The sequence below is a fragment of the Anarrhichthys ocellatus genome, unplaced genomic scaffold (assembly GCF_004355925.1).
Source record: "Anarrhichthys ocellatus isolate YVR2014 unplaced genomic scaffold, GSC_Weel_1.0 scaffold17, whole genome shotgun sequence".
NCBI classification, from domain to species: domain Eukaryota; kingdom Metazoa; phylum Chordata; class Actinopteri; order Perciformes; family Anarhichadidae; genus Anarrhichthys; species Anarrhichthys ocellatus.
The window spans coordinates 7,159,294-7,186,888 of NW_022280047.1; the positions used below are offsets into that span (position 1 = coordinate 7,159,294).

Below are 27,595 nucleotides of genomic sequence, written 5' to 3' on the forward strand. Positions count from 1 at the left end.
GTAGTTGGGGGCTAAGGTTACAAAGGCCGATGAAATCATCCGTTGAAATCTGAGCAATATTTCTGCCACACACGTCGCCCCCTGGGCCTCGGATCAAACCCGGACGCGAGTTTCTCTGCTGGGTTTCCTCAGCTTCACTTCACTCGCTGCTGCAATAAATAAACCGACCACTAGTTTAAGTTTGTTTAAATTAAATACGCTTTCTGTTCAGATTTGTATCTTCTATCCAAACATCATTCAGATACAGCTGAGAGAAACTGCTTGTGATTATATTTTAATTTCCTCGCTCACATTACATATATATTTTGAGGCATGACAATGCAGACAGAAAGCGGTGAATGATAGCTCGCCTTGGTAACAAACTGTGTTTGTAATTCACCACCAGAGACACGTTGATCCCAAGTGTGAGAAGGGCCGAGAGGGGAACGTTTTCCACTTGGATTCAACAAAAGCATTACCAACCTGCTCTCTTACTATTATACCATTATATTATCATTATGGGAGATTTATTCCACAGTTGTTACAATTGGCCCTTTAAGACCCACTTGGAGCTTCGGTGGTGCCACCAGGGTGAGAGCCAAGGGAACGGTGACCAGGACTGCAGCTGCACCTCTCGCTCTACAAACTGAGGTGTGTGCGCATGTGCTCTTGTGTATGGCTGTGTATGTGTGTGTGTGAGAGAAAAAAGTGCAAGGGTGACAAACACACACACACACACACACACACACACACTCACACACACACACACACACACACACAGGCTGTATTATTAATGGGCCAAGGTCATTCCTTCAGTGATACTTTCCCAGTGAAAATAAACCAGCGCTCTCATGCTAAGAGTCCAGTCAGCCCTGCCAACCAGAACCCTTAAACACACATCTCACACTCAGCTGAACCGAGGTTTATTTATCTTCTGCAGAAATAATCAGCAGCTTGCACACAGACAGGCCTTTAGGAGCTTCATAAATGTACGAGTGAGACTTTGGTTGTCCTCTCATATTGTCCGCAGCAGATGGTGGACAAATGTATAATATCACAGTGTGGCTGTACTGTTTTCTTTAGTCTATCTGAGTTTCTCAAATCTCAAAGTTTGAAGTTCCTGTAGGGAGCTGCAGTACAGGGGCCTGGCAGCAGCTGTGAACACAAACACACAAACACACACACACAGCAAGCAGACACAGCAGAGTACGAGATCCTGATCCATCTCTGTCTGGTCAATTAGCTGAGCTCAGCGCTGCAGCATCATTAGTGACCAGATGCTGACAGCCAACCAGGGAAGGCATTTGTCTCTTTTTCTGCACTGTCTCAGACAGACTGAAGACTGCTGCTGCCTTTACATAAACACACACACACACACACACACACACACACACACACACACACACACACACACACACACACACACATGCGCTGAAAAGGAGGATTCTGAGAACATATGTTTGCTGAGCCAGGAATTTCTTTTGTCAATTTTTTAATGCAAAATAGACAAATAAAGGTGACTCATATGAAACCCAATTATTGTACATTTTAAAAGTTACTTTTGTACGTCGTATGTATGTATAAATATTGTATAAGGCAACTCAGAAATAGGTAGGAGACGAAAGACATTCTTTTTTTTTTGCAGACCTGTTACATTATGTTAAGTACTGACGTCAGGAGACTACAGTCTTTAGGGTAGTGGCTTTAATAAGTAAGACAATGAATGTGGGTTTTTTTTTGTGTTCAAAGTATTAGGCTGAGGCTACTAGAACCCAGGCGAGAATCATCAATTGTTATATCAGGCTGGCTGGTCAGATGTAGAAGAGCACAACATTCAGTTCATTCCACCTGCGTCAGCAGTTTTTCCACTGAGAGCAAAGTGCATCTCACACACTTGACCCTGATCCTGAGATCTTCTACTAAGGACGCGCACCAATACTGCCTCAATTAAGCAGATCCGGTATCGTGATGAGACCATGATGTGATAGATTCACAATAATTATCATTTCTTTGTCTATGACATTACTTGAAGTCATGGCACGCTGCCGAATAGTCCAGCAATCACTGTCCTGCTGACAATTGTTCCCATGAGTTCCTCACAGGGAGCGATACAGATTTTAGATTTGGTCAACATGAGCACCGGTATATTAGAGCTAATTAACCAGTATCGGGTACATAGTATTGGGAAAGAAAAAGATGGATACTGCAACCTTTTCTCAGATGGTCGACTCAAATCAATCACAGCCGGTATTAAAGTGTAAGCAGACCCATCAGCAGCTTCCACCTCCCACATAGCTGACGGGTCTCAGTCTGCCCATCAGGGCTCGGTGCTCAGCACAGTGCAAAGCCGCATCTGAACCCCCGTGTTTACTGTGCTTTCCCAGGTTCGCTGCTTTCTTTTATTAGGTGGCTGACTCAAAGGGTGGGACACACTTCATCATTTCCTTCCTTTGGTATTGCCCCTCTGCCTCCCTAACCTCTCAGCCTGAGAGTGGAGCGGCCCACACACTGGACAGGTTCAACTGTAATTACAGAGAAGGAAGCGCTGGCCCGCCACAACAATTGGTCAGATAATTGATCCCAGAGAAAAAGGGAAGCTGAGCGAGACTGAATCCTCACCTTCACACTGTGTTTAAGTTGAAAACAAGTGCTGGTCTACATCTGCTCTGGTTTACAAGTCTAGGTGGGGTGTTGCAAAGACCTGCTGCAAATGAAACCAAGCTTTAGCCTCCAGGACCCTGAGGTGAGAGTGTGCAGGGTCAGAGAGGTTCTCACCTCATGCACACACACACACATCTCACCTCATCAATCAGCACAGACACGTAACCCCCAAGGCAGCGTAGTGCAGCACACACTCGCCACGACACCCTAACCACAACCTCCACAGAGCGAGACCTCCGTCAGTCACTAGCAACGGGGAAAATACTTAATTACATGAAGTCTGGTTACTGCACCTGAGGAGATGATTTATGTACTTCAGCTTTTTGGAATTTGTGGTAAAGTCAGTAATTTTAAGTTTTTATTGAAGTCGAAGGGAATTACATCTCTTTTATTGAGCATGAATATAGTCTGCTTTTACTTTGTGACATTTACAGTTAGTACTTCTTTAACTAAACTAATTGTTTACAGACAAAAAGATCAGATGCCTCTTTTAGCTGTTAACTTGAGATTTTTAAAAGCATGCGTGTATAGATATTCATCTATATATCAGGCATGGTGCGCAAATACATACACACAAACAGAAGGAAATGCTGCAGAGGCCAGTTCAGTGTGTTCAGTTTGGTTTCGCTGATTCTCACATCAGCCCTCTCCCAGTCCATCCAGATGTGCTCGCGCACACAACCACTAATCTTTCACAGGAAGGAGGCGGGTCTCCTGCCTCTCTTCCCGCCTTGCCGTCCCAGACAGGGCTGTCTTTACTTCACCTTCCCTCTCACTCACGCTCCCCGTCTCTCTCGCTCTCTCTGTTTTTCCAGCACATGCCTGTATTGATGCTGATGGCAGTGACGGGGCGTGCATCTGCCCCTCCCGCCCCCTCCACAGCAGGCAGTGGTGTGTAATTACAGTGCAGCGCCGGGCTGAAGGGTCTGACTGGCGGGGTGACTGTGGTCTGCTGACAGAGGTGTTTGTCTGGCCTAAAGACATGTGCTCTCAATGGCATTCTGGGACAGGAGACTGGTCTCACTGGGCATACAGCTGTGAGATAGACCTCTCTGTACAGGATGCAGCACTCACCTTCCATAACCTCCCTCCCATCAAGCTTCCTGCTTATTGTATTTTCCAGAAGGTTTTATCATGAGAGACCCACCACAACTATCTCACCCACAGAGGTTTGGTCCAGACTGTGGCGAATACCTGCAAGGAACTCAAAAATACTAATTACAGGAACCTTGGGCTTTGTTTCACAATCGCTCACCACCTTTGCCTCTAAATACTGAGCAGAGCAGGCTTGCCTCCACTGTTTGTTAACCACTTGTTTTGGGGTGTAGAAGTGTGGTGGTGTTCTTTGTGTCCGCAACAGCAGGAGAGGCAGCTTGTGTTCAAAGATAGAGATCCACAAAACATAAAGAGAATCTGGTGTTTACACAAACGTGAGAGAATAAAAAAATATATATAATTTTAAGTGAATTTAAAAATGGAATAAATCGAATTTGCTGTTGTCCCAGTGATATCAAAAAGCAACAAAAAAAATTGACATATGGCAAAATGGAAACACTTTGTGTGGTGCCAATGAAAGCAAACAATGCTGTGGTCAGTGTAAAGTGGCTAAAATCAGTGGCGGGCACATCTGTCAAATTGCAGTACGCTGATTTGAGACAGTATGTGGTTGGGACAAGCTGCACTACAAATCCACCCGCCACTCTTTAAACGTTTCCTGCACTTGAAAGCAGCAGATGTCTAATAAAAGCGAACAGTAGAGGCTGCCGGTCCAGCTCACACCCTTCACTTTTATTAAGAGAGACGCAATAACACAGAAGCCCCAATGGAACCGGGCTCCTCCCTCGCGACCCTGGTTGACCCAAATTAAAGCTGCTTTGTCAACTTTTCCTTGGCGACACTCTTCCTTTCAGTGACCTCGTTGGCATCTTATCCAGTGATGTGCAACCCCATCTCTGTCTCTCTTGTGGTCACCAAGGAAACCAGTGAAAACAGGACTCCAGGACCGTCTGAATGAAACCGCACACTTCTCTGCTGTTGCTTTAGTGTGGCTGGGAGGGGTCCGTCTTGTCTGTGACCTCTCCATATAAAACACTCCCTACAAGCTGCAGTAATTAAGCCCTACTCTTCTCAGCCAAAACACTGCCGCAAGTAGGTGACAAACAAAAGGGTCTAAAAACAACCGGGACCAGAATTAGACCTCCACACACACATGCATGCACTGTAACACATTAACTGCAAGTTATTGCTGTTGACTTGCACGCTGCACTGAGCTTTTGAACAGCGTGCACTTTATAAGCCTTTGTGACTGAAATAAGTAAAACCCATCAACATTATGTGCAGCTGGCTTCCCTTTAAAAGATAATTCTGCCTTATTACAACTCTTACAGTATTTGATCAACGTGCATATTGGCTTTGACATGTGCTCACCAAAGTAATTGCTGTGATCTGAGAGCACGGCATTATTGCTACAATAAAGTCTAATGGCGCAAGAAACACAAGCAGAGACACTTTATTTGGAGGTAAAAATTAAAAAAGAGCACCCAAAGTTTCAGTAAAAATCCCTGATCAAGACTCAACAGGAACAACCCTCGAGTAGTACTGTAGGTCACAGCCAGGTAATCATTTTGTCTGTCAAATAAATCACAGGCTAACCCTTTTGTTTGTTAAAAATAGGCTATATATAATCATATGACTGCTCGTTCTTCTGCTCTTGTTCAGCTCTTAGCTTGAAGTCAGCACAATGTAATTACAGATAGGAAGGATGTCCAAATCTACGTAAATAAGACTAGTGTTGAGGAAGCTACAGCACCAGTGTAACATGTCCCGGACCAAATTCTCCACCGAACGCGCCATCAATCCAACTCCTGTTAAGACAGCAAACTAGCCGACCTCTCAAATGTGTAAAAGTAATGCAGCGTTACTGGGATCAGTAAGTGTAACGCAATCGCTGAATCTCAAATTGTAATCGCTGAATTGAAATATTACTAAAACTTGTTTTGAAGTAAAGCATAACTGGAGGACCAAAAATATCCAAACAATAGCTTGACTAAACAATATAAACATGTTGACTCGACCAACTGCAACAGGAACAGCAGTGGAGAAGTTGACGCACTGCTGCTCTCTGGAAAAACACACACTGCTGAATTCCCGGCCAGCAGACCCTTTACTCTGACCCTGCTCATTACCATACAGAGGTTGACAAGCACTTCAGCTCTCTGTCCACATCTGCAGCCAAGCAGAGCACAGCCCAGCCCTCAAACCTTCAGCTCAAGATCCTGCCCCATGTCCTCTGCTATACACACTCAGCGCTGGGTGAGTAAATCCTTTGCCCTGAGTGTTTGAAGGACACGTCCAGTCAAACACACACTTTATTTGTTAAGGTTGGTCTGAACGCTCACTTATTACGGTGTAGAGGCCTGTTGCCACACCAGCAAAGTGTAATGTCCCTCCTGTGGTATGATTTGTGTGCGAGTACACAGGAGAGCAAGTCTTGTTCAGAAAAAGGTTTCAATAACCTACATTTTATCTTAACCACCCACGTAAACAATAAAAACAACCGTGTCCCCTCTGACAACTGTGCAGCAGGATCCATGACAACACAAACAGAGAAAGCTCCAGTTGAACACATTGACTGCATGATCGTGACGGCACTTGTCCATCCAGAGCCAAGACATGATTGCCTGATTGTACCCATTCCAACTTACTTTAGGACGATATTCTGCTTCAATAGCAAACCATAAATGTGCCTCTGTCTGCAGGAATACAAATGAACTGAGAGCAGAGGACATGTGTGGTAAGAAGTACGCCAAATCTTTCCTCCCTTTTGTTTCATTTTTCCTCATGATTCAGCTTCTCTCAGAGAGCAATGTCCATTTCCTCCACCATAACAAATCATTTGATTTTTCAGTTGCCTTTGGGACATCTCATGTAACACCCTAATCTTCATTTTGCCTTCGTACGTTTGGATCATTTTACTGTGGAGGTATTCGGCCCAGCTCGGAGGTTTGTCAGGGTGAAAAATGTTAGATCCAACATGCTGAAATCGCTTAAGACCACTTTTAAATAGGACAGAGGCAAGGAGTCGGTGGGAAGACATTTTATTTGCAACATCTTCTCATCAGATATTCCCCTCGTCATTGTAAATATGCATGACTGCCAATATAAACAGTCTGTAGAAACATAAACGGTTGAGTAAAAAAACCCACTGAGTTTCAAGAATGACCCATTTATTGTCATTTTAACTGGTGTTAAAATGAAAGAATGGCATTGTGTCAAATGACTATAATGGGATTTGAAACGGTTCCATAAACTCAAAGGAGAAATAAAATTCTCTCAGTTGAACCATATAAACCTTTAACGCAAGAAAGACCACGAAACCCACCAAAATGTAAGCCCTCAGTGTGCTTTAAACAAGGTATTCAGTGCTTGTCGGATCTGAAACCCAAACACCTACAGGATACTATGACGTGCGTCACTTTTTGCAAGCAATACCATTAGCCCTGTCGCAACTATTACGTAATCGCCTGATGCCTGATCATTTTGCAAAATCGTTAGATTCCACAATCAAGACGATTTAAAGCCAATGTTTCGAATGTGGCAGCAAATAAAATGTGAATTAGGCGTGTTCCCATCAGCTGGGTAATTAAAGTATCCACCTGAGCTCAAGGTTCCAACGTCAAGAAAAAACAGGTTCTTCTCTTTCAGCTCATACGGAAACAATATTTGATGCTTTCTGAAGCAACGAGATGACAGAGAGGAGCTTATGGCGGCTCTCTTGATTTGTAGCGGAGGAACTCCACTACGGGTGCAGCTGTGTCTTCACAACTGGGCAAAGTTGTGCTGGAGTTTTCATGTCGTTTTCACCCAGCTTATCGGATAAAATAATTTAAATAAAAATGTTTCCATGAAAGCATGGAGTTATGAGAGTCGTGTGTCTCATTTAACAAATAGCTTATGCATAGTGCAAGAGCAGCAAGTGTTGAGAGAGAGAGAGACAGAGACAGAGACAGAGAGAGACAGAGACAGAGAGAGACAGAGACAGAGAGAGACAGAGACAGAGAGAGAGAGATAGACAGAGAGAGACAGAGAGAGACAGAGACAGAGAGAGACAGAGAGAGAGACAGAGACAGAGACAGAGAGAGACAGAGACAGAGACAGACAGAGAGAGAGAGACAGAGACAGAGAGAGACAGAGACAGAGACAGAGAGACAGAGACAGAGAGAGACAGAGAGAGACAGAGACAGAGAGAGACAGAGAGAGAGAGTGAGTATCAGTGCATCTCTAGTAAATATATCTTTGTTTACAAGAAAACTCCACCCTGCACCTTTAACGCAGCACTGGCGACTAGTTTGCTTTGAGCATACTGAGCCCTTTATGGTTCATAGGTTCTTGCAATATATCAGTACAGAGACACTGTAGCATATCTGCACTCTGAGTATTCAGGGTTCATAACATGTTCCCTGACAGCAGATACGTTCATGCATGAAAGGAAAGCAGACATGGATGTCTGGCTGATAAAAGCACAGCCGGCCATGTGTGTGTGTGTGTGTGTGTGTCCGACATGCTGTATGTTTGAAGAAGTCCTTTGTTGTGGGCCCTGGTTGAGTCACATACAGTCTATTACTGTAGACACAGGCCTGACTCAACAGCAGGGTCTCAAAGCCCCGGATTTAGACGGCTCATATTCGCTCCTCAAGTAAAAACTTCACTCAGGCAGCTCTCAAGAATACTCTCAGGTAAGAGAGCAGAAGGAATCCTAAGGCAGACACACATCTCTGACATTAGATGATTTTAAATCAACCAACTTATGCTCCATCGCTCTATTACATACCAACGGTCACATATGGGTAAGCTCTCAAAACGGTGGCACAGAGCCAGGACCAACACCGCTCCCTCCGCACTCCAGGTTCAGTGTAAGATCGATGAGTCTGCTGCACACTGCTCCCTCATTGTCTTCACCATCAACTCAACGCCAAATCTGAGCATCACTCTTTACATAATTATACATTTCTGTGGCACCGTGCACCTGTTAAAACACACACGCGGGACTGACCGTGATATTGTGCATCTGTGACATGAATAACACGGCCATTCACCTGATACTACCGCATCACTCCTCTCAGTGCGCTGACAGACGGGGGCCTCCGCACTTCTCGTGGACACATTTAATCCTGCTGCTGCACAAAATGAAACTATAATTAAAGGCAGCAGGTTCTAGCGCTCAGCTTTGTCCTTCGAGGATCCAAAAAAGAAATCTGTTCAGAGGAGTGTTGCTGTAATCAAACCGGATGGTGATCGGCTGCTGTTGATTTACAGATGTTTATAAAACAGCTTGAGGTTCCAGACTGACAAATGAATAGATCGTTATTTAATTACGCCGGAAACAGAGATTAACTTTAGACATAATGTGAACGAGCCAACTTTTCTGTCATGTCTTAGCTTGGCCTATAAGCATCTAGCTTGTATTGTCAGCAATTGCAATAATGCTGGGTTCTAATGCAATAACACTATAATTTATCTTTTTCAGTGGTATCATTTTTTTAAACAAAATGCTGCTGTCCAAATGAATGATTCTGAGCTATAAACTAACAAATGCACAATTGATGGTTTTTGGAAACAGTGGAATCATCCTTAATTAGATTATCCTCTGTGCGATGATGCGAACATCATGAGATCATCTTGATATCGTGAAAAATGATAGGAAAAAAGTGTCATTGTTAAGTGTTCCTGTCTGTGTATTGATATCGGAAAAATAGTCTTTGACTAAATCATTAAATCACAGAATATTTTTTTGTTTTTGTCAAGCCTCAATTTGAAAGCAGCTTCCACTTTACTCTAAACTCTTTTTTGTTTTTTTGCACTCTCGGCCTTGCCACGGACATTTAGCCTCTTTGTCTTTGGAGCTTTTTGCTGCTTTGAAAACTCACATAAGCCTGAAGTATCAAAGAGCTGATTGCCATACCTCTTTTTATTATGCTGCTAATTAGCATTCAACCTAATATGACCCGGGTTGCTGGCAGCGTGAGCAAAGTTTTCTTGAGGTTTTAGAGTATTTTGTCTAACCCTTGTATGCATGCGTGCAGCAATTAGCATACATGTAAATATGCACACACACACACACACACACACACACACACACCTGCACGTATATACTCACAGAGAGTGAGTGGAGTAAATGACTGTGTGAAGCTGAGCTCCTCTCAGTCTAATCCCTGAGTGAATGGTGTGCTGTGTGCCAGGCATTCCTCTGTCTTTCTAAGGCTTTTTTGGGGATTAGACCCCACTTACTTCCAGGGGCCGCAGGGTGGGATCAAAGCTGATTGGGCTTTTTGGGTTCAGGGTGATAGTGTGTGGAACAGTGAGCCTCTACTCAGGTAGACTCGCATGGCGAGGCACCGGAAAACCCGACACCACAGCCGAGACGTACACAAGTCGCACACACCTGGTGGGGGTCAAACCTGCGTTAAGCCGGCACAACGCTAACCGGCAATGTGCTGAGTGACGGCTGGCCTGCAGGAGGTAAGGCTTTAAATCCGGCAATAATCCAAGTATGTCGGACCTGGGCTCGCTGAGGTTACACAAACACAAATCACAAACGAGGCAGATTTGAATCATGGCTCTCATACGGTTTACACAATATAAGGAGCCTTTCACGATGGAGACATAAATGAAGATGTATGTGACAGACTATGCAACAATCTGCACCTCATTCTCCTGATCACTCGCACTGCACCGGAGGTTTTACACCGGCTAAACTTACATCCAGCAAAACAGAAGACAGACATGATATGTAGTGACCTCAGAACACTTCAACAGATCCATGCAGCGTCTGACTTTTAACCCGGCAGGGGGAAAAAAAATGGTTTTCTTTAATCCATTTAAGACAGCGTGGAAGAAGTGAACACTACGATGTGTAAAGTATTTGAGTTACCAAAACAGCCCACAGCAAGACAAATACACAGTGATGGATAAGAGCTCTGGTCTTCTGTCAGAGATAGAAAAGCAGGATTAACAAGGCTAACATGGCGAGTCCCTCTGGGCACACTGAAAATAAACAGAGTAAATCCTCAAATATACTCAGATATTGACAGGAAGTTATGTGGTGTGCAGTGTTCAGGGAGAAAGCCCACACCAAGAGCAGACACACAGTGCAGTGGGTGGCACTAATGACTGGATGCAGGAATTTCAAAGGCTAATCCATGGACAGCCAGAGCTATCAGCATCATCTCAATCCTGATGACAAACACCCGCATGTTTTTGGAAACTCCCTCGGAAAACAAACAAAATGACCTTCAGAGGATTTCAGCACCCCGCAGATAAGCATAATCATGACAGGCATGAACTAGCAAACAAAAAACTAAGTTGATTATGTGTGCACGCCGCACTTCTCTTCTCTTCACTTCATCAGCACGGCTGGGAGATTATTACTCACGAAGGCCCTGTGTGAGCCTCATGTGTCTTTTTGCATCTGCATGTTCTATCGCTGTTGTCTGGATTAACACCAAACCCCCGACACCCAAACCCAGGCCTGGCCAGTGCTACTCCAACATGTGGTTCTGTCTCATGTCCTCTTCCTCTGGCAGATGGAAACCCTCAAGCATGTGGGGGTATGTTTGTGTTTTGCACCATTGGAGATAAGTATGCGTGCTCTGTGTGCTCTACAAAGGGAAGATAAGCTAAAGAGGGGCAGTGCAGAGCTGAGCAGTGCAGAGGACCAAAATACAGACACAGGGGGATAGCGGCTGTCTCCAGATCCGGGTCCTGGAGGGTTTGTGCATGGGAACAAAAGAAAAGAAAGAAAAGGAAGAGCCGTTTGTTGTCACACCTGTGTGTGTGAATCATGTTGAGGATGAATTTCTGGCACAACTTCACTATACTTCCAAGTTGCATGCAGAAGGGAATTGGTCTGAAGAGGTCAAAACCCTGTGTTTCTTTCAATAGGGTCATCATACAACACTTTGCAAAGTACGTGTGAATAGGAGGAGCTTGAGAAAAAAAAGTAAATACATATTTCTAAGTATTTGGTCCATTAAGTGCATCTATTTGGGAGGTATCCAAGCTGATATAGAGGAGGTGTTTCCTATAAAGTGTCTCTCATGTATGACATACTATAAAACACACTCATTGAAAGTTTACATACTTCAAGAGTTGCTGGAATCTCGTGTGAATTATGTTTTCATTAAAAGATATGTAAAAAATCAAATTGGCATTCACACACATTGTTTAAAAATATAAATAAAAGCACTGCTGCTATTCCTTTGGTTTTAAATGAAAAATTAAATTGTCATGCATCGTGTATCAAATCATACATTTTTTTTCAAACGATCAACAAGCTTTCATACCAGACATAAAGAAAAAGACTCTACTCCATATTTTACCATGTAATAAATACAGCAACTTCATATAATGTAGAAATTAGTTTTGGGAGAAATAAATGAGCCGATTTATTAACTGTACAAGTTGTAGAGCAGACTCGATTTTGTTGCTAATGTTTTGGCTAACACACACCAGCGGGGGCCTCTGGATGATTGAAAGATCTCACTGATGCACTCTTCCTTCTTAAAATGTTATTTCATGTCCAACTGTTTCTCTGGATTTGCCACGGCAGAGATGCTAGGTGATGGAGCGCTCCGGTGTTAATCTGACATCCATTCTCCTTTGCTCTCAGGCTAAATACTGTGACACAGGAACTCTCCCACAGTTTGCAGGCACACTGCAATTTACTGCCTCTGCTACAGATCACTCGGAGAGAGAGAAATGAGAAAACTGCTGGGAATGAAAAATGAAAAAGGAGTGAAGATGAAAGAGAAGAATAAAATAGGAGCTAGAGGGAGGACGATGGGACGCTTCTATTCACAGTGTTTTCACACACACATCAGAATGAGGGTCTTATCTCTGAAAAGCACTTGAACACAACATGCCCACAGACAGAGCTGACTGTGTGAAGACATGCACACGAGGATGAAAGCACACACACACATACAGAGGAGAGGCTCCCATGCGGGGGAGTGCGAGCAGATTACAGGATGAGAGGAAACACAGATCAAAACGTAGCAGAACCATCACTGCCTTCACAGAAACAACAGGCCAAACGAGAAGCGAACAGCGCCGAGGCATCCATCATGTCGCTCCCGTCAGCTAATAAAACAGACTGTGTGATCACAGTTTCAGGTCAACAGGGGTCGGATGACCCCGCGGGGCTCCAGCAGGGGCTGACGTGGTGGATGCTGCTCTTATCTCAGCACCGCATTACAAAGGAACACAAGCTCCCCTTCAAACTCCTCCCTGCTGGCATTCACAAAGCTTTCCAACAACAGCCTTCCCTCGAACCCACACTGTGAGAAACTGCTGATCGAGGAGAAGAACAAACCTCAAGACTCTTTAGTAACATCTATCTGCAATGTAGTAGGGCCGCACATGGCAATTATTGTTGTTGTTTGGTTTATGAAATGAAAATAGTAAAAAACAAAAAGCCCAAGCTGACATTTTTACATTGTTTTGTCTGATCAACAGTCCAAAACTCAAAGACATTCACTTTACTGTGATAGAAGTCTAAGAAAAACCACAAATATTCACATGTGAGGAGCTGGAGATAGTGATTCTTTGACATTTTGGCTTCAATCAATCAAAACTGTTGATTTTGATCGCTCAACTTATCGATTAACAGTTTTAGTCTGATATTACATAAAATAGTTCATAATCTTTCAAATTCTTTGAGTTCCAAAACTCAAAGATATTCAATGTATGATTCTATAAAACAAAAGAAAAGCAGCAAATCCTCATATTTGAGAAGCTGTAACCAGAGCATGATTGGAACCTTCGTTTGATAAATGATGTCACAGATTGATTAGAGGTATTTAACTACCTGTACCAGCTCACATGTGAGACAGTCTTGAATACGACTTAAAGGATGTGAAGTCGTTGAAAGCATCATTGAACCGCATGTAGGCTGAATAAAACGATTAATTTGATTATGATTCATGTGCGATTATACTGTTTGCCTTTTTAATTACATGCAGCAACCATCAGCACAGAATTAATGATCACATGAAGCAGTTTAAAAGTAATTTAGAGATGAGTGGTCAAGATAAAGATTCATTGTCCAGTTTAAGAAAGAGGAGAAGGCCCACTAGTCTGCCAGAGACGTACGGGGTCTTTTGTGGTCTAAACCCCCCTCCCCCCCATGGTCGGTGTGGTGTAGATTATCCCGGTCACTGGCAATGTGCCGAGCTCCCAGCTCCAGAGATTAACACTCCTCCGTCAGAGGGAGCGGAGCGCTCTGACACATACAAACTGAGAAAAAACATCTGGCCCAACTCAACTAAATACGTGTGTGTCTGTCTAGCATGTACATGTGTGTGTGTGTGTGTGTGTGTGTGTGTGTGTTTGCAGTGTGTGTCTGTCTGGCATGTAGCATATGTGTGTGTGTTTTCCAAACGTGTGTATCCTGTCTGTCCTCCCCTCTTCATCGCTGATATCTGGCGGTGTGAGCTGTGCTCTGGAGCAGACCTGGAGGTCTTGGCTGACAGTGACCTCACCTCTCCAGGCATTTGGTGTTGCAGTAAAAAATAGATGGATGTGTCCCGCTGTCTGACTCCAAGCCCAACAAATGGACAGTATATTAAGGTATGACACACTGGACGATAAGGAGAGAGTGCTTGCGCTACTTCACAGTAGTCGAACACAGACAGGTTAAAGTACAGAGCGGCTGCTTATTAAGGATTTCAAGATGCAGCGGTCAGCCAAAAACCATCAGCGGCACCTCTCATGAGCTCTTAATCCTCTTACTCACCCTCCATCCTCTGCTATTCAACACGTTTTAATTGATTCATAAAAGTCACTATTAAGAGATTAAGTTTCAACATCCACACACGAAACATGAAAGCTAATTGCTGACTTACTGGGCTGTTTCTGTTTCATCTGCAGACTGTTAAACTACTGATGAAAGCTGTTAAAAACAAAAGTGACAATTTATGGCAAACCAGCCCTTAAAACTCATTATACATCTACATTAAGCCATTCACCAGACCACTTTACATAAATAGAAAAAGTATTTCAGTTGAAAGCTTTAGAATAACACATGACGTCACTCGGCGGTGAGATGATCAGACTCAACACAAGAGGAAAATTAAAGCAGTTTTATACTGTTTTAGCACTCAAGTCCTCCTCCCTGTTTCTGTGAGAGGGTGAACAATTCAAAAAGTGCAAAGGGTTACCATAATTCATACATGAGATCATGAGATAAAGCCGTCGAGCCTCAGGGCTGATTTCATAGCGACAAAGTATCCTGTATCTGTGCACCGGCTGAGTCATGCAGACTACACTTCTGTGTCTCCCAGTGCATCCACTGAGCTTATTTACGCGGCGGTCATATGACAGTGAGATAGGTAAATAATATTTAGTCAGACTTGTAAAGGGTCCAACAAGTCCTCAAAATAAAACAAAATACATTTTGTCCTTTCCAACAACAAACAATCCAATGCTGTCATTCTTCTTGGGAGGAAAGTCAAAAAAGGGTCAGTCCATCCAAATGGCAAACTTATATTTGCAACACAGTGAGCGCCACAAACTGAAATCCATTTGCATCCAAAACAACGACAATAATGATGAATTTCAAGGCCAACCCGGAATTAATGTTTAGATAGACTGTATTAAAGCAGGCATGAAAAAACAGTAGCTATTCTTGCTCGAGGTAGTTTTCGAACTTCGGAGTTCAAAATGGCCACTTTTTGACTCGAAAATGCAAAAACACGACAGAGTTTTTATCAAACATTACAGCAGCCGTTCCCCTTTCTCTCATACAAGTCCTAAACTTGTATGTGGGATACTGAAACATTCTGCATAGGAGATGACGCAGACTAATATAAACTTTGTGCTCCTCAACTTCCCAAACAGGTCCACTGATTTCATGACTGGGGGTGTTAAGGACGACTAACTAGTGTTCATCAAAAGATATGGTTTCACAACGTCTCTGTGGACTCTTTCATCTTGTAATATGGTAGAAAAAGTATCTAGCCTATGGCATGAACGTGGTGAAAGCTGTCCTTGGCCAATAAGCAGGTCCCTTATCCCTCTGCACAGTCAACTGCACCACACGATGCCATTCCCTTTCAACATCTTCACTTTTCATCAACAATTCTAGCCCAACTTTCATTCCCACGTTAGCATCGGAGTCAAACTGCTGACGATAGCCATCCGCGCTCCACCCGTCTGCTGCACACAGCCTCTCACATCGGTCCTTCGAGCTCATCCAGAGAGGAGGGAGGCTGCTTGCTGCTGCCAGAAGCTGCCTCGGTCGTGACTGAGAGCCTCCTGAAAAACTCAGTTGCACTTTTGGAAGTAAAAGTGAACTGGCGGTATCACGTCTAAGGTTTCTGCGCTGTCAGGTGCAGCTAGGGGAAAGGAATTCCAGCTTGGCGGAAAAAAGCTGCTCTGATGGATGAATGATACTGAGCAGTGTTTGTAATTCATCTCCCAGCGTGCCCTCTCCTGTCTCTGCGCTGATCGGGGAGTGTTTTTAGGCCTCCGTCACAATAAGTCATCCACAGAGAAAGTATTAATCCACTGCTGAGACTTAACTGTCACTCTTATCCAGCTCTGGAGTCTCTGTATTGCTGACTACAGTTTTCAGTCTTCAGTGTCGATGAAGAGAAAACAGGGGAACAAAGGACAACCATGTATTACAAAGTGCACTCAATTCTCCCTGGCTATCTCAGTTAAACGTCTTCCTAGATGTTGAGGCACTTGTATGGTGCTTTCTCCAGCTGTAATCACTCTTTTGAGTCACTGATACTCAGGCGCTTAAAGGAACACATTGTACTCCCTTAGCATGACCAGCTCACTACATACAGCTCTGAAGAAATTTAAGACCGACGCCGAATGAGTATGTCAAGAAATATCCTGTGCTGGTCTTGATACGGTGCTGCCACTTAAGGAACAATACTTGCTATTATTCTGCAGGAAAGCACAAACCCCTGCACCCCTCATTTCTCTGCCCTTTCACCCCTTTGGCTACCCAACCACACGCAGGGGGTAGCGGTGCATGGACTGTGAGACAGAGCACACAAAGACTCGGGAGCCTCAAATCTAATTTTACTTCTTAAGTTCGGTTACATTATGAAGAGATTAGGTACCTCAAAGGAACATTGTGGTTCTGGCTCGTAGAGGAAGCACGAATGATGCTCATCACGGTTATTACTTCAGCCTGTTCTTTGTCCTTTTAACAGGAACATGAACAGGCCTTTCCAGTTAAGAACACCCCTCCATTTCCCCTTCTCTCCATGTCCCTTATAATATTTTTCCTTCGTCTGGCTTAACACAACAGTGCCATCCATTTCTTTGCAAATGTCAGCTTGTGAAAACAAGAGAGGAGGTAAAACACATCCTCTTTTCTCTTTGCCTTTTCTACCTGGCGGCACTTGGGGAAACGTGTCCCATCCGTTCATTAGTACAGCCATTCTCGTTTTACACACTCATCTCTTTCTGCATCTAGGAGAGAGGGAATAGATCTGCCCCCCCCCCCCTTCTTTGAGGGAGGCCAGAGGGAAGAGAGAGCTGAGCTCCGAGTCTCAGGACAAACTGTAATTCTCCACTTTGTCTCGGGGTCGAGAACCCATCTGGCCGCAGATTTTGTAACGCTGCTTCAATAGGGCTCTGTTTACTCGAGTGGCTAGGTTTACACAGGCAAAGTGAAGGGTTCATATAAAATGCATTAACTGAGAATAATCCTTCTGGTCTTTTGTAAATAGGATGTAATGATGGGAGATGTCCAAGAAGGGTAACCGCTTTGGAAAGGCCAATTTGTGTGCAGGCCGTGGTTCAGTACCAGATCCTCTGAACTGTACAAGTGTAGTTTCTGACATATCAGCATCAACATTTACCTAATTTCACATCGATACAGAGTCAAGTTTGTAATATACACAAAGTACAAAAAAAACTACAAATATGTAACCACTGTGCACATCCAAAGAATGTTTACAGTGAAAGCTTTTACTGTTCCTCCTCATTCTCTTTACTTCTGTAATGCGCACAATGAGAAGCATTATGTCATTTTGTGGATGTTTTTATCCCAACTACCTGACTGAGTCTCAGGCGTGCACACATTTCAGCCCCAATGAGACTTCAACCTTGAAAGCCACATGTATGTTTTACTATTCAGGGTTCGCAGAGTTGCAACAGAACCTGTGGTCGTAGCTGATGCCGTAAAGAACATGCTTTCTCCGTGGAGGGCTGCAAATAACAGATCATTTCATCTGCCAATTATTTTCTTGATTAATTGTTCAGTCGACAAAATGTCAGACACTTACAATTTTCTAACGCCCAAGCTTATGTCTTCAAATAGCTCGTTTCCAATCAACAAACTAAAAGCCAAAAATGATTGATTACCTACCACATGAGACAGCGAAAAACTGAAAATCATCACAATCGACAACCTGGAACTGGGGAATGTTTGGTATTCTTGCTTGAAAATTTGCTCAAATCATTAATTGAGATTGCTGATGTGTGAAAACAACATGAAGCAAGAGGACAAAGGCTCAGTAATCTTCATCCTTTCAGTAACACACATTGAGCAAAGTCAAACTTGTTGCTTTGACTGTGAATACAATTACAGTGGAGAATATAATTAAAGCACAATGTGATCTTATAATATACGATCCGTCTGGTGTTGCCTCATCATAAATCAACTCTCTTGAACAGTGACATTGTCACACAATTACACATAAATCCATATTAACACAGACAGTGTTACTGCCAAAACAAAACAGTACATCAACAGAACTTTTAACACATGTATACTTCATGACTGTCCTATTAGGTTGTGAGCTCTGTTGTCTCCACAAAGCGGACCAGACATGGCCTCACGGGGCCACATGGGACCCCCACCAGGTGAGATAGAGCCCTTTCGGAAGACAACATGGAGGGCAACCAACAGAAGTAAAAAGAGACATGATTGACATCATCCTCTGTTCCTCACCCGCACAGTCAATGATTGGCAGCAGACAGAGTGGATGGAGCTCTAAATCTGGCACAGCAGCAGTGATTTACTGCCCTGTCAGGCAACACATGCAACTCATATACAGTGTGTCTGCATTCAGAAAAAGAGAGAAAGTGAGTGCGTATTTGTGTCCTGTACCAAGCTTATTGATTGCAGAGAGTCAGCAAGTTCAGCGTGCTTGTGCCACCCGAGTCATCTGTGCTGTAATTCACGTTGAACATAGTCTGAGTCACGTGTCTGTCTCGACATACAAACTTGATTTATGTGTGTCTTTGCTTGTGGGGAGCAGGTGTTTCAAAAACATGTTTGCGTGTGTGCTCATGGTTGTTTGCTGCCAGGCTCCGGCTGTGAGCGCAGTATGAATGAGTGAGAGAGCCATAAACACCTGAGGAAGCAGGAACACACAGACACCCTCTCTGGACTGAATTTATGGTCCCGATTGAGGCAGGGGGAGAGAGAGGAGGGGGGGGAGTCGTCATGCACAGCTCGTCTCTGGCCGTGGCGAGGGTCCAACCAAAACAACGGGGCTGTTAAAGCCCCTCCTGGATGAGTCCCAGGGGGCAGCGGAGCGGACGGAATGCAGGCCTGGGTTTAGAGGTTCAGGGGTACGTCCTGTTGTTAATGAGCACACCCCGCTGGGCCTCTCTGGCTCTGAGCCCCTGACACTGCCTCACCAGCCACACCAGCGCGCTGCCACAGCCTCTTCCTGGACTGGTCCTGGACCACTGAAGCATACCACACTTCCTGAACAATGTGAACATCACTCTGTGAACCTGAGATGATCCCAACAAGATGTGTGTCTGCAAGTGAACAAGAAGCCGGTAACAGGAAGTGCCGTCTGTGTAGAATGAACATGCCCGAGTGTGCGTGGATATGAAGAGAAGCCCCTGAGACACGACCTCAGACGATGCAGCAAAGGAGATTCGAGCCCTTTCCTAAATGATGCATGTCTTACATGCTCTATTAGTGCAGGGTAAACAACACTGCAGCGCTGAAGATGGCTTTAAGTGTAACACAAGCAGCAGGCTTTACACCAGTTGGTTTTAAAGAGCACATGCTGCTTATTGAATTAGTACGATCATTTTGCTCTTTGTGTGATGTTCAATCAATGTACGATCATTTAGACATTCAGATGGTTGTCATTATTTAATTTAGTTCCACAATAGTGAAATGATACAGAGCTGGTTTTTAACCATGAAACATTGATTATGTCAATAATCTATTATGAAAACCTGACCCTGGGTCTGTAATAAATCCCAGTATCTAATCACATTTCTGCAGATCATGGATATGTGGTTACTCAAAACTCTTAGTGACTGTATTTCACATTTCAACTTAAGATTGTGAGGGTTTTCCTGCGATCTATTTGCTTACATGCTAGAATTCAGCATTAAATTCTAAATGCATTAAAGCGACTAGTTTGGTCTTTTCAGTTGAACATAAAGACTAGTCGCTTTAATGCAATCAAAGTGTATAGTGTGCCTGCACAATATACGAAATATACCCACATTAAGACCTTAATAAACACTGGCTTTTAGTCGGAGCCCATTACAGTCCAACAGATGTAGTATGAAGAGTATCACAGACAGTTGGCATATTTATATACGATCGGTTGCAAACTCAGTTCTGGGTACCCTGATAGTTGGTAGTGGGTACGATAGTTTGCCTTTAATTAGGATAACTCTACACCAAGGTGAACACACAAAGACACAGCTCTCTCGTCTGTGACTGTACAACCGATCTTCCTGTAAATCCCACCTCACCAACTGTGTGTAGCTTCAGCTTTATATGTCGGAAATGTGATCGCTAGAGACAAGTTCTATCATCCTCTGCTCTTTCCTCTTCTAGCGGATCCAGTGAGGTCATTTCTCTTTTGGTCAAGACGATGGGCTCCTCTGTCTAGTTTGAATGCCTCTAATTAGGCCGACTGCTGGTGCAGTTCATTCAAAACTCGTCTTCAGTCCAGAACTAATCACAACCATCAGCCCCACTCTACTCATCACCGTTGAGCAGCGTATCACAAGCACATGAGCAAATGGAAATATATATGTGCAAAGACCAGCACCAAAATAGAGCTCAAGAGCTCAGACGGGGGCAATGGCTTTTAAATTCTACAAGTTATCCAAGAGTGCAGCGTTTAGTGGTTGGGAAACTGAGACCGAACCGGAGGGAGGGGGTTTGGGGTGTTTGGGGTGTTTGGGAGGTCTGTGTTTCGAGAGGCCATAAATGATGTCACCATGACATGCCACAGCAAAATCTCTGATGTGGTGGTCTGTTTGTGGTTTAGTATACATGGGAGTGGAGAAGGTTTGAAGGTCGGCTTCATAAAATCCCCACCCACTGAGCCACAACACTGGAGCGTCTCTTATGTGGCGTTGAACATGTTTATGAACTCATAACGGTCACAAATGAGCAGCTACATCATCAGGGCTACTGGGAGTGTACAAAAGCCACAGACATACATACAATGTAAGAGAATAATATTTGATCTAAAAACAACTGTTTTTATTGTGTTTTTGTGGTCTACATCCACAGCGGGGGCTGAGGGTGAGACAGCAGTGAGGAGACATGACTGGATTTTACAGCGATTCACACGACTGATAGCAAGAGAATGAAAGAGTGAAATTTAGTTTGAGTTGAAACTTTAATTGAGAGAAAAGTCTATCTGCAATAATTGATGATTGACTAATTGGTTACGTTTGCTGACTCCAGCTTATCAAATGTGCTGGTTTGTCTTCGTTTTACGTTTTTAATATGTTGTCACTAGCAATTTGAATGCATCACCTTTCGCATATTTCACTGATTTCCTGTTTTGTCTCGACTGATGTTATGTTTTTAGGTGTGTTGTTTACTGTATGTTGGAGGACCACAGGGAAAATTAGAATTTTTCTGTGTTTTTATTCATCAAAAAATTCAATCAATCCATCGGTTCATCAAGAAAGTAGTCACCATCTTAAATAAAAGGGCAAGTAAAAGTAAAAGTAGGTAATTCAAAATGCACTTCACAGCTTGACGAAGCTACAGAAAGAGGGAGAAGGAAGATAAAGACAGAAAAAATCTAAGTTGATAATTCTGACAAATGAGAGATAGTGATTTGCAATAAGCAGGATTGGGTTCATTGAACTCATCACAGCTGTATGGAACCAACCGGACCCGAGGCGTACCCGCTCCATCCATCAATGCTGCCATTGTCTTTGCACTGACGTCAAAACCCCAAATATGCTTCATTACCTTCTCAGCGCTGTGTTAAACAGTACCGACATCATGCCACTCTATACCTTCAAGATGAGAGATGGTGACGTGTTGAAAGGCAGCGAGCGGACGGGGTTAATGCAGCTTCAATGGCATCAGCTGGTGAGCGGATCAGAGATGAGAGGAAGGAGATAGAGCCCGCACCTCCAGTAGTGAAGGAGGATTTAAAAGCCTTTTTCTTTTCTTTATCAGTCTACATGATAAAAGCTCTGTTACGAGTTCATGTGGCCTTATCTTGGCCAGGAAGAGAGCGTCTTTCTTCTCTCTGCTCCTGATTGCGTGATCCTTCAGGCTGTAAAGAGCCTGTCTGTTTGTGGGTCACTCCGTAAGCACACTAGTCCACTTAAACTACTGGGCGAGGGGAAATGCCTCTGCTTTATTGGGACAGAAGAATACTCCAGCTGCCATTGCGTGTGTGTGTGTGTGTGTGTGTGTGTGTGTGTGTGTGCATGCGAGTGTGTGTGTCTATTTTCATCCCTAAAAGTTTTTTTTGCACTGCTGACTTGGCCCACTTTATGTCAGGAAAAACAGTTTTCAATGCACTCCCGGGGGAAGTCTTGGGAAATAATAAATAAATCAGTAAGCAGAAGAGGCATTTGCAGTCCAGGAGCCAGATACATAAAACTTGACTCAGAATCAAGGCTAAGTATGTATGAAACTTTCAAAAGTTTCAGCGAAAGAATTGTGCCTCTGCATTTCTCGAAGCTCACTGCCATTTATGTTAGAGGTGAGAACAGACTAAACGCCAGGAGATGCAGGTAAGCAAATGGACCTATACTTCATGTCATCAAATAAACTATTATAATAAATAAGAATGAACGAATGAATGAATCTGGCAGGAAAATTACAGTCTACCATAACTTTAGCCTTAAAATATTACAGTCAAACATAAACCATGAAGGCATAGGAAGTCATAATCTGATGACTGTATTATTCCACAGACTGCTCTGTATGTGGTTTGCATTGAATATTCATAAAAAAATGTCATAATGATATTATCAGAATTCCAATTTAAATACCTGAGCCCTTATATAATGTATCATTTTGGGATTTTTCATGAACCTGATGTACATACCAGCAGACACGTATACAAGAATTTAGTTGGTTGTTTTGTATCTTCTGCGGTGTTGTTTGATAATTATTGACTATAATGACAATTCCCCTGAGCAGAGCAGCGTGACCTCAAAGGGTTGGACTCTCCCTTGCCTAATCTCATCTGGGGCCCTCAGCCCAGTTTGCCTTAACTTCAGCTGCTTCCAATTTGGGCTCAAGCACTTGTGCTGCTCTGGCCATTTACATAACCAAGAATATCAGCTGCTGTGGCCTTTTTCTGCACGCCGGCTACAGCCTGCCTCCCTGCGTGTATATGATTTATGTGTCTTTGTGGATCTCGTCTCATGAGGACATAAATATCCTGGATTTGGCTAATTCTGACACTTAAATCTGTTTTTTTTTGTGAATGAATTGGAGCCAGGGGAGAATAACATATTGAACACCTGCTAATGCAAACACAGGGGGATCCAGGAATGTGACTGAAGGAAAAGAGGAGGGCTAAATGAGAAGCTGACTCCATGTTTGTCTGTGTAAATGACTTTGATAGTGCTGCTCTGTGTGGTCTAAGAGGAGTGGAGGTCACCTGCTCTTTTTCAGCTCCCTTCCCTCTAACCTCAGGCTGGGGTCGCTTCCCTCACAGCTCCTAAAGCCTGCTGCCATTAAAGCAGCTAATCACGCCCAACAGCTGCATCCCTCACTGTACAAATCCTCAACACCTCCACCCACACGTTCACTCTGGCAGTCAGACAGACACATATACCGCCGTCCACGCACTCCCACTCTTCGGTTGCTAATGGCAAGCTGCAGTCGACTGATGTTTAAAGCGCGGGGTGTTAGCGTGCAGGCCTGCGATAAGCCGCGCTGAGCTGTGAAAACACAGATTACATTTCTGCGGCTTATTACAGACAGCGGGCCGATGCCTCCCAGCCTTAACGTAATTGCGACCCAAAAAAACGCAGCCTCCGCTTGGCTGCGAGATATGGCTTGATGGGGACCCCCCCCCCCCCCCCGTGGCAGAGCTTTGACAGCCGTGCTAATTCAAACCTACGTTCCCCCATATGTTGTGCTGCTTGCCGGCCCCCTCCTGCGATAAGCTGCACCCATATTTCTTTTAACTGCCGTCCTGTCATAAATCAAAACAAAGCAAATATATCTACTGCTGTCGCCTACTGCCGTCTTCACACTTTTAAGACTTCATCAAAATTAACGTACAGAGGGCAAAGTCCAAAATAATGAATTTGACTGATATACACAACTGCTGAGCGTGCAATCATCCTTCAGCGCTGCACTGTATATTGACACTGATGCAACCTGTACGGGTTTTGAGAGCCAGCTCTAATGTAGTAATGTTGCTTTTATGGGTTACATTTGATATTCTTGTGTTGCAAAATTGCTTCTAAATGAGGTATAATTGTGCTATTTGTGTTTGATGTAGCACAACTTAGGATATCTCATCTGAAAACAAGCATTTACTTACTTGGAATGCCAAAGCCAACCAGGCATACATTAAATCCCTGCTTCTGGCAAGCTTATGAAAGAGCTTCCATCTGCAAATACTTAGCCTTTTTTTCCTCAAGATCAATCAGAATTAAAGACCATTGTGTTCCAGGTCCACAAGTAAGACAATATCTCCCAAACCTCATACAAAACAATTAGGACCCAGTAATTACACCACTGGCCTGGAATTCCAGCCAAGTCCTGAGGTTAGGGTGAGGAAATAAGAAAAAGAGAGTGAATGTGAAAGGTTCCTGTCTGATGCAGTGTTATCTTACTGCACTTGGACTATGATGGCTTTAGTTTGTTGATCAGCCTGGGTGTGATGTAATGTTTTGCTTTTGGAGCCCTCAGTTTGAGTGTGACATGCCAAAAAGCCTCACGAGCCTGTGAATGACTGGATGACAGCGTGGCGTGAACTCTTCCCATAATGTTCTCTCATTATATCTGCTGCTGTGGAAACGCAGAATCTAAAACCTAAAACAGAGACACATTATCTTTTCTTCGGACCGGACCTGTTGATGTACATATGTTGACCAATCGACTGGCAGGCAGACGGGTGAGAACAGAGGGACGCGAGAGAAAACAACTCTCTCATCTCCAATTTAAAACATAAGCATACCAAGACCGTGCTCTCAGCCTGTAACGCACTTCCTGTCCTCTCTTGCACCTTAAAGCAGCCCCAGAGTCCTGCTGGTACGGACATTGTTGAGATCTGCTGTAATGCAGACTGGCCTTGGGAGTCAGACGTGGCCAGAGGCTTTTGGGTTGGCCTGCTGAGAGAAGGGTGGAAGTCAAAGCAGGGCGGCGTGAGTAAATGAGCGGATCATACACATTTTCCACAGTCTGTGAAAAGCAGACAAGCAGAGGAAAATGGATGATGGGAGCAAAGGTATATAACCACTGAGACGATGGGACTCCAAAAGAGTTTTTTTTTACAGATATATGTATCCGGTGTTAGTTATTTATGAGATTTATGAGATCAAAAGCAATATGTTTTTAATGTCTGACCTAGACAGAAGATTTCGAAAAGGCTGATAGTTGTTTGTTCTGTTATATAACAGAGGTGCTTTTTGTACCGAGCCTTTTTATTTCATCCAAACTCGAGGTCAAACAAGTGCTCAAAGCCGTCTGGGAATCCACAAAGAGATGCGTAGAGATTAGCAGATGGAGCCACAAACGGGTATTAGGAGCCTGTATTCGAAACTTGCACCCACTGAACTATGTCTGCAGCTCGGCAACATTATGGCAACAGATTTAAGCGCATTTCGGTCTCCAGCTTTGCCGGTGTGGCAAGCTTTTATTTCTCCTTAAAGCGGGGCGAATGAGGCAGACAGCAGCGGGGTATCAGGTTCTGCGCTGGCAAGAGGTTCTGCTCATGCGGCAGGAGCGGAACAAAGTGCCGGTGGCCCTGGATAGCATCCATGGTGCCCGGAGAGTAAAGGCCCTGTGAATGGGACCTGTCACTTCTACTCAGCACCGCCTGTGATCTAAGCACACCCGGAACGACGCTCAGATAAGTGGCTAATCCCAGCATCCACGCTGGCTCGACACCCACCTACTGCCATGACAACCGGGGGGGAATCTCCTCCGGCAACAACTTAATTGGATAATTTCCTCCCTGTTTGACTGTGTGTTCCTCTGCTTTTGTTAAGTAAAGTCTGGGTTATCAATGTGTTCTTTGACTTTGAAAGTGAGGAAGCTCTAAAACAAGCAGGACATTCAGACAGTTTGGAAGTGGAGACATTTCTCCAGCTGAAGCCTCACTGCAGCAGCCTACAGGCCACTGGGAGGGCAGAGAGTTGCTCTTAGTTCACGTGGGAGTGGTAGCATACGCGAGAAAAAAACAGCCTTTCAGCAGCACAAATAAAGTGACCACTTTAAACACTGTAAACATTTATGGTCCTTTGTATCGCAAAGCCTGACGATTCACGTTACACCCAGTCAAGTCCTGGGTCACCACATAAACAGACGCTCCACCCTTCTCCCCAGACTGCAGAGACACGGGGGCCAGTGCCAGGGGAAGTCATTAAGTCACTAAAGTCATTAGTGTGTGTGCGTGTGTGTGTGTGTGTGTGTGTGTGTGTGTGTGTGGTGGGCAGCTACTGTAGTTGAAAAATGAAAACATCAGTGCGAGCATGAAGACTTGGTTCCAGCTGGACCATAAAACTCAAAACCACACTGAAGAATCAACCCTTACGTAGTACAATGACTGTACGATGAACACATTAAAACTGATTAATAATGTGCAAGTATCTGACTCACCCTGAAGAGGCTGAAGGATCTGATTTCGTAACTTCGTTTAGAAGACTGAAGCTGCCTTGTATAAGCCTAATGGAAATCACTCCTGTTTCAAAGAATTACTCGTACACATGTATTGGAAGGCACACAGGCAGAGGGATGCAGATGGTGATAAATGGGAAACAGAGACGCACTAAACCAGTTTTCAGTCCTAGACTGTGAAAATGGCCCCCTTCTAGAGCCCCAACTGTTAATTTGCTATCAGCTGCTGTATAACTAATGTGTGCATGTGTCTGCGAGGCCTCCTGTCTTGACTTACCTTCTTCACAGACAGCGCCGCTGAATCCTGCACAGCACTTCCACTCCAGAGAGGTCACAGTGCGATACACCACTTTATAGGAAGGTCTAACCACGGTCCTGTAGCTAAAACAAACACACACACACACACACAAACAAATGTAAAGCCTTCACACACATACAGGGAATGCTGTCTGTGTGTGCACTGTGACTCTGGGAGCTTTTTGAAGCAAAATAAATGTGTCAGCGCATTTGTGATCCAGTGAGTTGCTTGAGTTATTTTTGATGAATTTGTATTTTTCATTTTAAACTGGTGTAATTTGATTTCTTACAGGTGAATCCACAAAGAAGGGATTGCTGCTGCCGATAGCACCATGAATTGTGCATCACTTGCAGCCGCTATCTCCCCGATCTCAAGGTCAGATTCACAAAGAAATGTTGCGCTATTACAGCGATATTATAACGATATTACAGCACAATCACACTCATAAAGTTTTGCATCTGATTGCAATTTTTCATGTAGCATTGTCGGCAGAACAAAGGCAGAGAGAAAAAGAAAAAAGAAAATGTCAAGGCATGGAATTAAAGACAAGTATTTGGGATTTAATATCCCAGTCTTTCGGT

At 43.9% G+C, this 27,595-nt stretch overlaps 1 protein-coding gene across 3 annotated transcripts in view; it reads right to left on the reverse strand.

Annotated features, from left to right (window-relative positions):
* The window catches only part of emid1 (EMI domain containing 1), a 51,096-nt gene that overhangs the window by 15,593 nt on the left and 7,908 nt on the right, over positions 1 to 27,595 (reverse strand). For all 3 annotated transcript variants that reach the window (XM_031856484.1, XM_031856485.1, XM_031856483.1), the window contains exon 3: positions 26,994 to 27,097. In XM_031856484.1, the coding sequence (XP_031712344.1) occupies positions 26,994 to 27,097 (104 nt within the window). The remainder of the gene's footprint in view (positions 1 to 26,993; positions 27,098 to 27,595) is intronic.